The sequence below is a fragment of the Gorilla gorilla genome, chromosome 11 (genome assembly GCF_029281585.2).
Source record: "Gorilla gorilla gorilla isolate KB3781 chromosome 11, NHGRI_mGorGor1-v2.1_pri, whole genome shotgun sequence".
Classification (NCBI taxonomy): Eukaryota; Metazoa; Chordata; class Mammalia; order Primates; family Hominidae; genus Gorilla; species Gorilla gorilla.
In genome coordinates this window covers 104708072-104725313 of record NC_073235.2, presented here as the reverse complement: position 1 = coordinate 104725313, position 17242 = coordinate 104708072, and the positions used below count along the sequence as shown (strand labels likewise).

General features: G+C 44.5%; 1 protein-coding gene across 2 annotated transcripts in view; it reads right to left on the bottom strand.

Annotated features, from left to right (window-relative positions):
* Positions 1–17242, bottom strand: part of KIAA2012 (KIAA2012 ortholog) — a 135813-nt gene that overhangs the window by 96421 nt on the left and 22150 nt on the right. For both annotated transcript variants that reach the window (XM_031008585.3, XM_031008586.3), the window contains exons 5-10: positions 13359–13501; positions 11148–11331; positions 10374–10516; positions 7715–7883; positions 4869–5018; positions 995–1171 (exon numbers count right to left, since the gene is read on the bottom strand). In XM_031008585.3, coding sequence (XP_030864445.2) covers positions 995–1171; positions 4869–5018; positions 7715–7883; positions 10374–10516; positions 11148–11331; positions 13359–13501 — 966 coding nt within the window. The remainder of the gene's footprint in view (positions 1–994; positions 1172–4868; positions 5019–7714; positions 7884–10373; positions 10517–11147; positions 11332–13358; positions 13502–17242) is intronic.

The window sequence follows — 17242 nt, the reverse complement described above, 5'->3', positions numbered from 1 at the left end:
AGAGCAAGTGAGACTGATTTAAATACTGAGGCATTCTGTCCCTGAGTGAGCATGAAATGAAAGATGTGAAATCTGTTGCCTCTGTGATGGCTCTCTGTTCCCACATGCCTCTCAAAGTGTGAGCTTCTCACAGCCCTGAGTGTGATTCTGCTGTTAACAGAGATACCTCTTTCTTTATACAATCTGTCCCCCAAACACATGTCATCTCCTTCATCTGGTGCTCAAACTGAGAAAGCAGCCCAAGCCTTCAACGAAGCAGAAACAGCTGCCTGGACCACATATTCCTGAAAATGGTCTGTCAGTCTCCAGCGTGGCACCTTCCCAGGGATTTTTCAGGGGTAACTTGGACTTTAAGCAATTTTTGCTCTATGAGCTACCTTTAGATGGAAGCCCCGGGGGAGCTGCTCTTGCACTGTCCTTGCATTATTGCTCTGTATAAGCATCTTAGTCCCCTCCTTGACTATTAGCTCCTTAAGGATAAGTACTTGAAGTGAGGCTAAATCCTAGAGGGAATGGCCTTGCCCTGCCTCACCCTTCCCTAGAAATCAGGGTCTTTCCGTCTCTGTGAACAGGCTCTGCCCTGGGCTGGAGTTGACTTCTGTCTGGGGACTCTTCTGTTGGCAGGCTCATCGGGCTCTCTTGCCTCAGGGGGCAAGGGTTATGGCTCAGTTTGGAGTGTGCCTGGTAAATCCAGTAGTGTGTCTCCCCCAGGAGCACAGGGAGCTGTGTCATCAAATGCTGCTGCCAGGAGTGAGGAAGGCACAAAACAGCGTAGCAGTGCATGTTGCTGCAGCAAACCCTTAAAACATGTACTGACCCTTTAGAAATATGCATGGGGAACATTAATCCCACTGACATCATCAGAAACAGTGGCAATTACCCCTTTTCAATGGAATGCCTTTCAGAAAACTTACATCATTAGCAGCCACGCGGCCCTGGCAATGAGCCACATTCAAGCCAGTGGGGGGCGTCTATGCACTCTGGGAATGATTACCTTGAGCTGCTGGCAGTGCCCTCCTGGGCACTCTCATGTTTGGGAGACTTGGGGGGCTGTTGTGGTCTGATGTCCTAGGGCTGTCCACGCCCTTCTGGCTCTCAGGACTTTTTTTTCCTTTAATCAGGGGTAGAAGATCCAATGGTGGGGCCACATCGTGGGGTGGGGCATCATCATCTTTAAAAACAAAAGGGGAAAAAGCCTGTGTGAGAAAACAGAATCAGCAGGAAGGAGAAGGAAGCTCTCTTCTAACTTGGTTGAAGGACCTCTGTGTGAAGACTGCTATGAAGAACTGGTAATTGTATTGTGGCTAGAAGGGAGAAATCGTCCTGGTGTTAGGATGGTTTATTCCACTCATTCTCAGGTTTGTCCCTGTTTTCCAGTCCTGCTAAGCACCAGGGACCTGATATCTCCGGTGGCCAAAATGACATGATTCTTGGCTAGAATCGTGGCTGTTCATTTGGAAAATTGCCAAGAACTGGGAGGAATTGAGTGGTGGTTGTTTTTATTCTCATCTTACGGATGAAATCCTGAGATGGAAGGAGGACTGGAGAGGGTGCAAACTCCTTCCACCCCTAGTCCTAAGGCTCTGACTAGGGAGATCCCAGCTTTAGAGCTGATGAGATTATTGGATACAGATTTCTGACCAAAAAGTAGTTGTGCTAGGCAGAGTCAATGATCGCATTCCTTCCTCAGGGTTAAATAAAAAGTGCTACCTTCCAGATGGAAGTCAGAGGGTATCAGGATTGATGGTAGCATTCCATAGAGCATACCCTACACTCTGCTTCTGTTTTCTCTTCTCAACACCAACAGGGCCTGCTCTAGGAAGCAGGAAACCCAGGAACCCAAGTGACTGAGGCCTCGGCTTCACCTCTTTCATAGGGAGTGGTCTTTATTTCACATGTAAAACAATAGTTGCTATGAATATTTGGGTTTAAAAATTGGCTTCATGTGGTCTCAAATTATCACAGACTACTTATTCATTAAAAAGAGGCAAAGTGTCTTTACAATGGAAAAATGGGGCAGATATCACCTTTAACCAAATAATAAAATTTAACATCACCTACGATGGAAGAAACTGACATTTTGCATCCCTTGATATGATGGGCCGAGAGGGACACAACATCACCTCTGTGATATTCCTGCCAAAAAGGTTTGATCTGAATCTCATTATGAGGAAATAGAAAAATCCAAATCGAATAATTCTGCAAAGCAACTGGCCCGTCTTCTTCAAAAATGTCGATGTCATGAAAAACAAGACTGGGGGACTCTTCTAAACGAAAAGATTCTAAAGAGTGGGACCACTAAATGTAATGCATGATCCTGAGTTGAATTCTAGGTTGAAAAAAAGCTATAAAGGAACATTATCGGTATAAATAGAGAAATGTGACTATGAATTAGAAATGAGAAAGTACTATTACACCAGTGTTTGCTTTCTTGAGTGTGGTAATTGTATGTGGCTAGGAGGGAGAATATTTCTGGACTTAGGAGATACGTGCTGATAAGGGATTAATGGTACAACGTCTGCAACTTACTCTCAGATGGTTAAGCAATAAAATAAAAATATATATGTGTGGATGCATACATAAAAGCTGGCTTCATTTCTGTGGTATTAGAGGTGAAGTAATCCAGGCCTAGGCAAGTAAATAAATATGTGTTGCCTCCGTGGCAATGGAGCAGTCCCACTCAGCATCAACATGCCCGTGCAGCAGGGACCTCTGTGTGAAGACTGCCATGAAGAACTGCCTCTTTGTTGTTGTTGTTGCTGTTGTTGTTTAGACAGAGCCTCTCTCTGTCACCCAGGCTGAAGTACAGTGGCGTGATCTTGGCTCACTGCAACCTCCGTCTCCTGGATTCAAGCAATTCTTGTGCCTCAGCCTCCAGAGTAGCTGGGATTACAGGTGTGTGCCACTACACCCGGCTAATTTTTGTATTTTTAATTGAGATGGGGTTTCACCATGTTGGTCAGGCTGGTCTTGAACTCCTGACCTCAGGTGATCTGCCGCCTTGGCCTCCTGAAGTGCTGGGATTACAGGTGTGAGCCACCGCGCCCAGCTGGAACTGCCTCTTTAGGTCCCTTTCTTTCTGCATTTACTCCCAGGTTCAGTCGCATGCATAATTTATACCAAGGGGCTTCTTAAACCAGTTTCCTCCTGGCAGAGTGGCAGAGGAGGGACAAGTTCTGGTACTCAGTTCCTGGTGGTCATGGCAGCTCAAAACAAATGTAGGGCAGTGCAAAATGAACACTATGGAAGATGAAATTCACTGGTGTCCTTTATCTCGTGGCTCCAGCTGTGCCCCTCGCATTGTGGCCCATAAGTAGAAAGGTGCTTTTTTCTCTATTTGCAGAGTGAGCTCTGCCCATATTTGGATTTTTTGAAAAAGGAAACATTAAAGTCTTTAGGATAATTAACTCCCACTTAAGAGATAGACCAAATAAGCCTCTGCCTCAATAATCAAAGGACATTCTCGAAACCTAAATGTTTTGAGAACGTCCTGACCTAGGTTCATTGTTTGGTTTATTCTTTTATTCTTTTTTATTTTTTTTTTTGGTATTAGTTAGAAAAGTCACAACGTTGGGCTTATACTGAAAGGGAATGTAGTCTAATGAGTAAGAACATGGATTCTGGCACTGGAAGCCCTGAGCTCCAATCCTAGTGAGGCCACTTATAGTTATGTGACCTCAAACATACTACCTATCTCTCAGGGCTTCCGTTTTCTGATCTGTAAAAGGAGGAGAGGATTGCTGTGAGGAGTACCTGAGAGAATACATGTTAAAAACTAAGAATGGTGCCTGGCACAGAGGAAGAACTCCAAACACATTAATGTGCATCTTCCTATTTCTGATACCAGTAGTCAGAGGTCACTTGACATCTGTGATACTGTCATCTTGCACATGCCTTTTGGAAAGGAGGCTCAGTTTTCTGAAAATGGGGAGCTTTCTAAATATGGCTTGTTACTTCCAACCTATCGAACACATAAACACAAACACTTAGATGCACCCATGTGTATAATTTCAAATGTCCACATGTCATGGAAATTGGAGTGAAGACTTTTATCAATATTATGGACTTTTTAAAAAATTTTTTTATTTTTTTATTTTTAGACAGCGTCTTGCTCTGTCACCCAGGCTGGAGTGCAGTGGTACAATCTCGGCTCCCTGCAACCTCCGCCTCCTGGGTTCAAGTGATTCTTGTGCCTCAGCCACCCGAGTAGCGGGGATTACAGGTGTGCACCACCATGCCTGGCTAATTTTTTGTATTTTTAGTAGAGACAGGGTTTCACCATGTTGGCTGGGATGGCAAACTCCTGACCTCAAGTGATCCCCACCCACCTCAGCCTCCCAAAGTGCTGGGATTATAGGCATGAGCCACCGCACCCTGCCGATATTATGGACTTTTTAATGAATAAATACATATTTATAAACAGATTAGAAATGAAATTTCATTGTTTAAAAATACAGGATAAACTATAAGGCACGCAGGAAACTTTTGGTAAGTTTGACGCTTTTCCACATCTGCAACTAGAAAATAGTGGTGGGATGAGTTACGGAGTAAGTAATTGGTGAGCTGGACACTGTTAAAATATTAGTAGTGAGATGAGTTAGGGAGTAAGTAACTGGTGAGCTGGACACTGTTAAAATATTAGCAGTGGGATGAGTTAGGGAGTAACTGGTGAGCTGGACACTGTTAGTTTTAGTGCAGCACTTTGGTGATGGCAGCTGCTGCCTGCACAAAGGCCATCTTCCAGTGGTTGCTGGTGAACTAACCTCCCTTCCAGACTCCTTTTCCTTGGCTGTGGACCCTTGTGTGTCTTGCCTTGCTTCCCTTCAGAGTGAGGTTCCCGAGGGATGCTGGAGGGAGGGAGGAGCTACCTTGAGGTGAGAGTGTGTCCCTGCTCGTGTCCACTGGGAGATGCACTGTTAACTCCCATGGCGTTTCTAAGGACGCATGCTTCAGGGGAGGTCTCCACACAGGTGTGGATTCTTCGCTTCTTTCTGGTTCTGACTCAGGGTGTGGAGCACCTAGGAGACAAAGAGGAGGCTGAGTTGTAGCAGAGGTCTGTTGTTTTTGCCTAATGTCTCTTCTTTTGGGGACCTATCTCTTCCCTGCTCACACCATGTGGTTTGGTTGGAGCAGTGTCCATTTGCTGATTCCAGACAGGGCTATGGAACTGAAGCCTGGCATGAGAGTACCTCATTGCCTTAGCCACAGAGATTGGTTCCGGGGTGGGCACATGACCCAAGTCTGGTCAATCGGGGTGATTTCTGCGCTTTGCAAGAGCTTTTAAGAGGCATATCCTTCCTATAGAGGTTAACAGGAAGGAGATTAGCATGGAATTGCAGGAAGACATCTTTATCACCTCATGGTAAGAGCCTGCTTCAGAGGAAAGGCTAACAGAGTTGAGAGAAAAGTACTGCACACATATTTTCTGAGGCCTGGATTCAGCCGGTCCTGCAGTTACCTGATTCTTGCATGAACAAATTCCTTCCTTCCTTCCTTCCCTTCCTTCCCTCCTTCCTTTCCTCTCTCCCTCCCTCCCTTCCTTTCTTCCCTTCCTTCCCTCCTTCCTTTCCTCTCTCCCTCCCTCCCTTCCTTTCTTCCTTTCTTCCCTTCCTTCCCTCCTTCATTTCTTCCCTTCCTTCCTTCCTTCTTTCCTTTTCCTTCTGTGTCTCCCCTCCTTCCGTCTTTCCTTCCTTTTTCCCCTTTCCTTTTCTTTCTTTTTGCTTAACACATTTTGAGTTAGGCTTATGATGCTTTTAAAGGAGGGTCCTCATGACATGTAAATGGGGAAGAACTCCATGAATTCACTGTCTTTGTACCCGATTCCTGTGTTTCATTGTCAGTGTGTTGGTAAGCTCAGTGCATCTGGCTTTAAGAATCTGGTTCATGATGGCCTGGTGGTTTTCCTCACCTTCCTATCAGGGTCATCATGGAAAATAATCAGATCGAATCCAATCTTGTGAATAGTCTTGTCTGTCTTTTTATTAAGTGTATCTTTTCATTCTGATGTTTTGATGTCTGGGACCTGACTGTCCCTCCCAGGGCTGGCCAATTCCTAGACACAGTAAATGACTCACCTGGGAACATACCTGTCATATGCACCCCAACCAACCCAGAGTTCCTGACCCTCAACAACCTCCTTTATCAAACTCTTAACATTCCCAGGCTACTATCTGCCTGCTGTAATTATCAGAGGGCCAGTACCAGACAGCAAGGGACAGCCCCTATGCTGCAGAGCTGGCTGAATTATTCAAACTAGACAATTCTAAATCTGCTTAGGCTGCTTGCTCTGCCTTGCCCATATTCCTTCTGTGAAAACCACAATACAGCCTCTTGCCTGTGCTCCCTGCCTTCTGCCTCCTGGAGGCTGGTGCGCCCCCGTGTGGCCCTGCATGGTGTGGTGTGCCTCCTCCTCTTGGAACTGTGAGTAACAAACTATCTTTTCAGTGCCAACTGTCTCCTGATCTGATGGCCTCACCACACCTGAAAAATAAGATGACCTGCATTTTAAAACACTGTGTTGTTGATTTTATTTTTTATTTTATTTTTTTAGGGAGCTGAGTAATTTTTTTTGGCAAGGTAAAATCTACATAGAGTGAATTGCACAGATCTTAAGTGTACAGTTCAATGAGTTTTGACAAATCTATAATCCATACAAGCAACCCGGAGTGAGAACATTTTTCGTCACCCCAGAAAGTTCCTTCATGTCCCCTTCCATTGGTCTTTTAAGCTCCACTGTTAGGCATTCTTTCCAGTAAGAAGTCCAAACAGCCTTAGAACAAAATGGCTGCCTGTGTGATTCCCAGGAGTCAAACCCTCCAAGAAGCCAGTGGCAGTCTCTGCTGAAATTTCTAGAAAACTCAGAACTAGGACCCCTGTCAAAACTAGGACACTTTTGCCCCAGAGGGCCCAGAGAAGTCCCTGGAGCAAGAATGTGTCTTAAACAAGAGTACTATGGAATGAAAGGAAAGTCAGAAAGAGTTTTTCCTTGTGACACAGGATGAGAGGTCACTCAGAAGCCTCCCCTAAAAAGCCCACATCGTCAGTTGGAATTGAACTCCTTTGCTCATATTATCTTAGAACTTTGCTTAGAAGTACATAATCTCTGCTGTGGCAAAGATTATAGAGGTCATCCCTTACAAAATAACCTAATTCAAAATCAGGAAAATGACTTTTTGGATGAACTTTTATCTTTCTTTTATAAAATGGAGGTGTAAAGATTCCAGTGTCCTTTTTACCTTGGCTGCCAGGAAACTCAGCTAAATCCAGTACTTACTTCAAACCATGAATTCATCTCAGATGTCTGATAACATCTATTTCTCTACTCCTTTTACCCAGGTTTTTTTTTTTTCCAATTTCAATTTTAGTTGTCTTGTTTTATACAATTATTTTTTTGTAAGCTGCCTGAAAAATTCTTGCCCTTTTATAACACCTATGGTGCATTGGACTTACTTATGTATATACCTGTCTTCCTTTCTCTTCCACAGCTTAACAAAATGCATTGCTTAATGAAGGGTATAATAAATATTTTAAAAATCCAATTGAATATGATCAGAAGAGATCTTCTTCTAGATTTTATCCTTTTTCCTTCTTTAAAAAATATTCTCTGAAGGGGATGACCATAGGGAACGTCAGCCATGATGTAGGAGCATGTAGAATTGGCAGGACCCCCCATCCCAGGCTCTCCATCAGGAGTGCCCATGCACCCGGGACCTACCTCTTCTGTGGGCTTTCTCTTTTGGGGGTTGTTTGGTGTGGTAATGAATCTCCACCGGTAAGATGAAGAGCTCTGTTGGGGGCTCATTGGCTTTAAATTGGCTCTTCAGGGGCTCCAAGACTCTGGGTGGTTCTTCTGAGATAGGAGGTAATTTCAAAGCCTTTGGTGCCTGGAGAAAATTTAAAAACAAAACGATCATGGCAGGTATCCAAACCCTGCTGCCTGCAAGGGCAAACGATACTGTCTCTTATTGTATCACTTGCACCAGGAGCTGCTGAGAGAGGTAAGCTAATCCAGCTGGGAGCCGGTATCTGACTTCAGTGGTGCCACTTGGTCTCCTGGGATCCAGCATATGCCCCTGTTAATCCTGCCTGTGAATCCTCTGAGAATTATAAACATGCTCAGTTTAAGAGCCTTTGAGAGGATATAAAGTCTTTCTTTTTCTTGCAGCTGGAAAGACTGAGCCAGACTAAAATGACATAGCTGAGATCTCTTTGAACTGATTGGGAGAAATCTCAGCATATGTTGTTAAGGGAAAAAGCAAAGTATAGAACATTGTTTGAGCAAGCTTTCCACTAAGAAGGTGCAGGAAATAGCATTTGTTATTGCTGACCTTATCTAAGCCAAGCCACAATTTCTTCCTCTGTAAAATAGGAGTAATCATACTACTTACCTTATAAGGTTGTTGTAAGGATTAAATGAGCTAATATATGCAATTATAATAGTGTTTGAAACTAGGATTATTTCCATATTTCTTTGAGAGTAGACTCTCCTCTCGTTAGCATTTATCTAGCCACTAGCAGAAAAATTGAAGCTTTTTCATACTTATGTAATATGAACATAGCTGAAAAAGAATCATTATGTGTCAGAATCAGCAACTAATTTTGTCCAGTTTTTTTTCTGTCCCCCAAAAAGTGTGTGTGTGTGTGCGTGTATGTGTATGTGTGTGTGTATGAGAGATTCACTGGGGGTAGTAGTAAGAGCCTCCTGTTTCTAATTATTCAGAGGTTGCTGAAAATTTCTCCTTTTAGTTTGCAACTTTTAACATATGAACTTGGCTCTGTGAAATGTGTACATGTTCTGGTTTCAGGAGTTCAGTTTCATAGGAGGAAAAATAAAAGCATTAGGCCTGCTGTTTGCTCCTGGGCCAAAGAAATCTGGGAAGTCAGACACCCTTCTAGTGTCTCCTTTTTAGTACTCAAAAAGAAAAAAAAAGATCAGAAGCATACATAAGCAACCTATGTATTCAGAGTTGATTGAAGAAGGAAATTCAACCAAATCTATGCAGGGTAATATTTATAATTTTGAGACATTAAGAAAATGATAAACCAAACACACGCACATAGGATCTTTATGATCCTGGAGACCCTCACTGTCCAGGTGCTGGCTGCCCACACCAACTGCCCTTTTTTGAATACTGACCTTGTGCATTTTGTTTGACAAGGTTTGCATTGAGAAATCAATGTGGAAACTCAAATGATTTGTGTGAGGTATGGCTGACGAGCCAAGACTTAATTTCTTTATCCTAATTAAAAATTTACACAGAGTTTTAATATGGTGGAAAATATTGCTTTCCTCTGTGAAACCATATACATGGGTTGAGGGAAGGGACTCCTTTCCTCTGGGCCTGGCTCAGTTCTGGGCTGACCCAGGAGCAAAGTCGAGGGCTTTACTTGGGCCTGTGGTGAGCTTGGCAGGTCAAGCCTGCTGTTCACTCCTGCACCAAAGGAACCTGGGAAGACAGAGGCCCTTCTGCTGTGGATGGAAAGGTTTAGATCAACTCAGACACAGGAAATCTGAGAAAATCTTGAACAGACTGTAAACAACCTCCCTCACTGGCAGCAGGACCACCTGGAGTGCCCATGGCTGCTTCAGGAACACTTCAGATGACATGAATTCCTGCAATTAATCAACATCACTGTAGATCACAGTAAGATACAACATACTTTCCTAAAAGTGCTTCATCTCTTCTACCAGCCCTGTAAGGTTGACATTATTATCTGGATACACAGATAAAGTCACTGTGCTCAGAGTGTGTGAGTGACCCATAGCTACTCCGGGCAGAACATCCGGGGGCCCTTGCTTGTCCCCATTCATCACTGGTGCCTCCAAACACCGAAGAAAGACCCACATAGAACTGCAAGGCAGGACCAGGCCAGAGACAGCCAAGGACATCTCTAAAAAAGGTGTATTTGACTCCCAAAGGAAGTTGATAGACTTGCAAAATTTCCCCTGCATTTTCAAAGGTGATAGACCCTCAGTGGAGCCAAACTGTTGCTGGATTCAAGATCTCCAGCATTTTGAATCTGAAGTAAGTTTACTGCTTACAAACTCAAATTCTGTCCTTTAAAACGTTTACAGATAATCCCTTGCCCCTTAAGAAATCAAAGAATTCTGTTGCTATCAGGGAGTGTGGTAATAACACATGCTTTAAGGTAGAATTGGTGGCAGCTGAAATTCCTTGCACTTCATGATTTTCAACCTTTAGTAAATTACCACAGCTCTATTCCAGCTCCACCTGGTCAGCTCAGACGCTAGAGAGGCCAGTTCTCTTTTGGGACATCCTTTTGAGTCACTTTATTTCTAGATTAGGATTAATCTTTCTCTCTTCCCTCCTCTCTCTCTCTCCTGTATGCACAAACATACATATACACACAACCTTTTTCTTCTTCACTTCCCCAGGGGTGATTATTCTGGAGCCAGTGGCAGATGCTACAGGAGGGAAGAGGCATCTTTCAGCAGGAAGCGCCTGTAACAAGTGGCCGCTTCTAGCCTTGTGGAGTTTCACGTTCCTTTGTTTATCTTTAAAAACAGGATGAGAATGAGAATATATTAATTGCAGGTATGGGGATGAACAGTTAGTTGAGTTTTGACTTTTATCACGTCGTAGTTAATGGGGAGAAAAGCAGGGAGTGTGCTGGGGCACTGGGACAGCCCTAGCTTTGGGGGAGGCAGGTTCAGAGAGCCCCAGTCTCCTGATCTGGGTTGAGTTCTTGCTGGCTGAGTCAGGTGGTAAAGAGAATGATAACAATAATAATTAATATGTATTGAGCTCTAAATATAGGGAAAGAATTATGTAGAATATTTCATGTATATTAACTCAATTTACACAATAGCCTTATGGGGTAATTATTATCCCCATTCTACAGATGAGAAAACTGAGCATCAGCAATATTGGTTAATATGTCCAGGATCACAACTGTAAGTGGGGGTAACTTGAGCCCAGACAGTATGATTTCCGAATGCATGCAGCTAAGCACTAGGCAAAGAGGAGCCTGCCAGAGTCTCATTCCCACGTCCAGCTAGATTCTGGCTTTTATTTTGTAAGGTGAGTGGTGCAAGGAAGTGATGTTTGGCATGCCTCAGTGTCCCTAAATGAACTCTGCATGACTGGCTTTACCCAGATCAATGAGCAAGACATTTGGGTTCTTACCGCTGAGATCTGCCTTCCTATTAGGGAAGGCGCCTCCACAGAATGTAATGTGGGATTTGTCACTTGGGAGCCAAGAGTGATCGATGCGGCCATGCCCAAAGGCCTTCCTGGAGGTTTGCTGTGTCTTTTCATTGTAGCTTTCCTTTGAAGCATATGAACAAAGGTGATTCTCTATTGACGTGTCCTAGGGAACGACAGATACACATTCCTGTAAACAGGCTGTCATAAAGGGGCAGAGCAGGTTTCTTTAACAGCCCTCGTGGCTAGGCTTATGGTTTCAAGGATGAAATTTCTTTTGCAGGTTGGGAAGAAAAATAAGGTTATAACAGCAAGTTCTTTAATGTTGTTTATTACAATAAAACATTTTATTGTTGATGATGGAAAGAATGATACTTAGCCATGCCTGACATATAGTGCGATCTTGTGAAAAAAAATCACAAGATTTTGATTAAAAATCAAAATGAAGTGCTAGTATTGGTGTCTTTATCCATTATGAAATGTTTCTCAGGCTGAACGCAGTGGCTCACACCTGTAATCCTAGCACTTTGGGAGGCCGAGGCAGAAGGATTGTTTGAGCTCAGGAGTTTGAGACCAGCCTGGGCAACATAGTGAGACCCAATCTCTACAAAAAAATTTTAAAAATTAGCCAGGCATGGTGGCACGCACCTGTAGTCCTAGCTACTCAGGGGGCTGAGGCAGGAGGATTGCTTGAGCCCAGGAGGTCAAGGCTGCAGTGAGCTGTGGTAGCACCTCTGCACTCCAGCCTGGGCAAGAGAGCAAGATCGTGTCCCTCCCCCACCACCCCCCAAAAAGAAATGTTTCTCCCCTCTGCCCTTCCACTCTGTGGCTCTTCTCCCGCTTTCCTCTTCTCCTTGGCAGATGACCTTCTTGTTAGTCAAATGAGTTTATTCAGGATGGGAGTAGATGTTGTCTATGTTGCTCTGAACAATTGTTATCTTGCGTGCACACACGCACACACACACACACACACACACACACACACAAGGCCTTAGAGTTTAGAAAGTGTTTCTACATTGTAACTCATTTAATTCTCACAGTAATCTTGTTAGACATATGATAATAGCTCCATTTTACAGAAGAGGTGAATTCAGGCTCAAAGTTAGTTACGATTCTTGGACAGGCTCATCACAACTATCAAAAAGCAGGACCCAAAACAAGGCTTTTCTGAGTCTAAGGCAATAGCTATTTTTCAAACAAGATTAACAGCTGCCAAGATGAGCAAAGAGTCGGGGAGAATCTGTAGTTACATAAGTTTGGAAAACCCAGAGTTTAACAAAGTTAAGCTGGTGACTATGTTATAGAACTTCTCCAAGCTCTCTGTATCTAACTACACATGTGACTTTCCAGGAGGAGAAGGCATGCAGCACTTCCCCAGTGTATTTGCCTATGAAACTCTTATTTATTTATTTAGAGGCAGGGTTTCACTCTGTTGCCCAGGCTGGAGTGCAGTGGTGCGATCTTGGCTTACTACAACCTCCTCCTCCCAGGTTCAAGCGATTCTCCTGCCTCAGCCTCCCGAGTAGCTGGGATTACAGGTGCCCACCATCATGCCCAGCTAATTTTTGTATTTTTAGTAGAGATGGGGTTTCACCATGTTGGCCAGGCTGGTCTTGAACTCCTGGCCTCAGGTGATCCACCTGCCTTGGTCTCCCAGAGTGTTGGGATTACAGGCGTGAGCCACCACACCCAGCCAAAACTTTGTTAAATGGAGCATCTTGCAATGCTACAGTTCTATAGGTGACACTTTGGGGAAATGGTGGTCAAAAAGGTCAAAGTACTCTTCCCTTCTCTGGAAGTCTCAAGAAATGGCAAAGGGAGAGAGAATCCTCTATGTAGTCAAGAACAATGACAGAAGAGAGCCCATTAGAAGTGGTACCTCTGGCTAGGCTCGGTGGCTCATGCCTGTAATCCTAGCACTTTGGGAGGCTGAGGCCAGCAGATTGCCTGAGCTCAGGGGTTTGAGACCAGCCTGGGCAACATTGTGAAACCCCATCTCTACTAAAATACAAAAAATTAGCCAGGCCTGGTGATGCTTACCTGTAGTCCCAGCTATTCAGGAGGCTGAGGCAGGAGAAATGCTTGAACCCAGGAGGCGGAGGTTGCAGTGAGCCAAAATCGTGCCATTGCACTCTAGCCTGGGTGACAGAGTGAGACTCCGTCTCAGGGAAAAAAAAAAAAAAGAAATGGTACCTCTGCCTGCGTTTCGTCTTCCTGCCAGGGCTGCTTCCTGCGTGGTGGCAAGTGAGTCCCCTGACTGCCATGGTTCTTGGCTAGAGGGCCCTGGTCCACGTGTCCAGCAGCTCCAGCTTCCCCTTCATCCAGGCCCTGTTGACCTGCAATGGTGAACAATGGGTCAGCTTGTCACCCTGGAAATGGACGTGGGGTTCTTGCTGCCTCCAAACTGCCTCCCTTCCTGCTTCTCTGAGTAAAAGTGCTCAAGGCCCTCCCTTGCTCCGCCTCCTCCCTTATTTTGTATTTCTGATAGTGCCTCCTCGGAAGTGACAGCCAGGTCTGTGGAAACAGAGCTGCACTAGCAGTCAGGAGGCTCAGGGTTGAGTCTTCACTTCTTGGACACAGTTTCCCAATTTGTAAAATGGGGATACAGATTTCTTGCCCTCACTTCCTTGTAGAGTTATTTGGAGCTCAAATAAGATAATGAATGTGACAGCCCGTTGTAAACTGTGAGGGATTAGTGGACGACAGTGGTGTGATTATGGTGGCGTGACTTGCAGCCTGCTCTGTTGTCATGGAGGTGCTCAGCCTGAAGCAAGCTCTTGGGATTCCCGGGCTGTCTCCTGGCTCTTTACTTGTGGAAAAGCCTCTGCCGAATGCACTGAGGTAAGACTGCTGTTTAGCTCTCTGAACTTATCCTGTCTGCAACCCTCAGGAAGGATCTGAGTCAACAGATGACTCCAACATAGTTAACAAATCTTTCATCAATGGTTTAAGGGGTCCTGCAGCTGTTTTCATCACTTTCTCAAGGTAGATTTATTGCTGAAACAGTCTGGCAAAGCTTCCTTGTTTGGAGCCAAGCTTTAGCAATACCTTTATTCCCAGCATGCAGCTCCATGGAACAATGTGGGGTTGTCTTTCAACTAGGGGCTCTGGAAGGCTTCGGGGACCTGTGTGTGATGGATCACAAGACTTCTGGGAGCTGCTTCTCCTCCTGCCTCCAGCCAGCCTCACTTTCCTTCTCTGATCCCGTTCATTATTTCCATCCTTGGTGTCACTGGGCCAAGAGTCAATTGCCCACAGGTGGGGCTACTCCCTCCCTCCAGCTCTCTTTCCTTTGCCCACTGGCTCCTGAAGGCCATGCTAGATGTGAACTGAGGCTGAGTGTTGGTGGAAGAAATACAGGCTCAGGCTCAGGTTCAGGTTCAGAGGGTCTGCTCTGGTTTTAGTGGCCCAGGGAAATCTGATGGGCTGGGGACTCATTAATATGAGGTGACCCGGGGCTACATTAGGCCTGCTCCTAAGAGGACCTCAACTCCATACAGAGTGCAGCACTAAAGACCTTTGGGGATATTCTAGAATGATCCCTTGTAGAATGATTCCTTGGGGTCAAACCAGACACTAAACTAGGTCCATCTTTTCTGGTCAGATTCACCTGGAACCAAATGCATTTCTGAGGGTGGAGGAAGTGAAACTTACTAAATAGTCTCTTTTTTTTTTTGGGTGGGGGGTGCGGGGGACGTAGTCTCACTCTGTTGCCCAGGCTGGAGTGCAGTGGCATGATCTTGGCTCACTGCAACCTCCACCTCCCAGGTTCAAGCGATTCTCCTGCCTCAGCCTCCCGAGTAGCTGGGATTATAGGCATGCACCACCATGCCCAGCTAATTTTTGTATCTTTAGTAGAGACGGGGTTTCTCCATGTTGGCCAGACTGGTCTCTAACTCCTGACCTCAAGTGATCCACCCACCTCAACCTACCAAAGTGTTGGGATTACAGGCATGAGCCATTGTGCCCAGTCTGAACAGTCTTACACATTGGGTATCTAAGTTGGGGTGGGCGGCATTGTGAGTAGGGGGATACAGAGACAATTTTCCCTTTGGCAATATCCCAGGTGAGTTTGAATATGTGACTCAATCAATGCGAGGGGAAACAGAATTTTTTTTCTTGGTAAACATCATCATCTGATTCATTTATTTGTGCTTAATAGAAACAGTTTGCAAGCAAAGTATTGGAAGCTTTAGTTGTTGAAAGGAGACCACAAAACTTAGTCTCTCTGTATCTCAGACATGGATTCAGATAATCCAGATAATGTGCATTGGAGTAGCTCTGTCCTCTCCTGTTATTCTTCACAAACAACCCAGGGAGGAAGGAATGCAGACCCCAGTATTTGCATTTTACATATGCACAAACTGAAGATGCAGGGAGCATAAGTGACTTAGCCAGCATCACATTATTGGAGACCTGGGATTTGCAGCTGGGACTTTTGCTACTTCTTCAGATAAAGTGTCGGGCAAAGAGAGGGAAACAAGTGGAAGATGAGGTTCAAACAAATGAAAACATCAGTCAGGGTTCAAGTTACAGCCACTGAACTATTTTTGCTTCTTTTAAAATAGATTTTTTTTTGGCCCCTGTGATCATGGGCAATTGGGCATTCCAGTTAGTAATTATGCTTAAAACACAAGCTAAGGAGGTATAATGAACATTTATTGAGCACATAGTATGTGCCAGCTTCTATTAGTATATTATCTCATTTAATTCCCACATGCAACCCTGTGAGATAAAGATGGGTATGGTCATCTCCATTTTATAAATGAGAAAACCGAGGCCCAGAGTGGCTATATGGCTTGGAATCAGTGCTAATGGCCACATGTTTAATCACTATTTGATACAGCCTCTTTGTTTTCTGCCTGATTGTGACAGCTCCTTGGCATATGGCATCAATTAGGAAAGTCACTTTATCCCTCAGGTGTGCACTGTTAATCCAGCCATAAAATGAAAGCCCTGAGGCTGAGAGCGGTGACTCATGCCTGTAATCACAGCACTTTGGGAGGCCAAGGTGGGAGGATCACTTGAGAACAGGAGTTTGAAACCAGCCTGGGCAACATGATGAAACCCCATCTCTACAAAAAAATACAAAAATTAGCTGGGAGTGGTGGTGTGCTCCTACAGTTCCAGCTACTTAGGAGGCTAAGTGGAAGGATTGCTTGAGCCCAGGAATTCAAGGCTTCAGTGAGCCATAATCACATGGCTGCACTTCAGCTTGGGTGACAGAAAAAGAGCAAGACCTTGTCTCTAAAAAAAATAAAAAATAAAATAAAATAAAATAAAAAGAAAAGAAAGAAAAAGAAAAAAAAGACTCAAGTGAGATGTGTGGTTGGTTGAAATGTTTAATGGCCCCAGGCTCTGAGAACCTGCCATGTTCACTTCTCCATTCATTCGATAAACCAGATTCTCTACTTATCCTGACCGGATCATTTCCCCAAAGATGGGGGTTGGTCAGGCACTGCCACTGTTTCTGGAAAATTTCATTATATATATTTTAGAGACAGGGTCTCACTTTGTCACCCAGGCTGCAGTGCAGTGGTGCCATCATAGCTCACTACAGCCTTGAACTCCTGGGCTCAAGTGATCCTCCTGCCTCAGCCTTCCAAGTAGCTGGGACTACAGGCATGTGCCACCACGCCCAGCTAAAATTTTAAATTTTTTGTAGAGACAGGGTCTCACTATGTTGCCCAGGCTGGTCTCAAGCTCCTAGCCTCAAGTAATCCTCCCTCCTTGGCCTCCCAAAATGTTGAGATTACAGAATGAGCCACTGAGCCTGGCCAAAAATCTTATGTTGGGTTCTTGCTCTTTTATTTTCTCAAGAAACCTGCTACTAGCCAAGGCTCTCGTCTTTGCCTGTTACTGCTACCCAGTTGTCTTTTCCCATCTCCCTTACCAAAGGCGACTTCTGGCTCTTTTAATGCTTCAAGTTCCATAGAATAATATTGGGATCGACAGTGTCAATTCCCATAGTACTAAACAGTTTACAGATGGCTTGCAATAATTTTCTGTATAGCTACTATGTAGATCTTACTGTGCCCATTACAGAGATGAGCAAACAGAAGCTCAAAGAGGTTAAA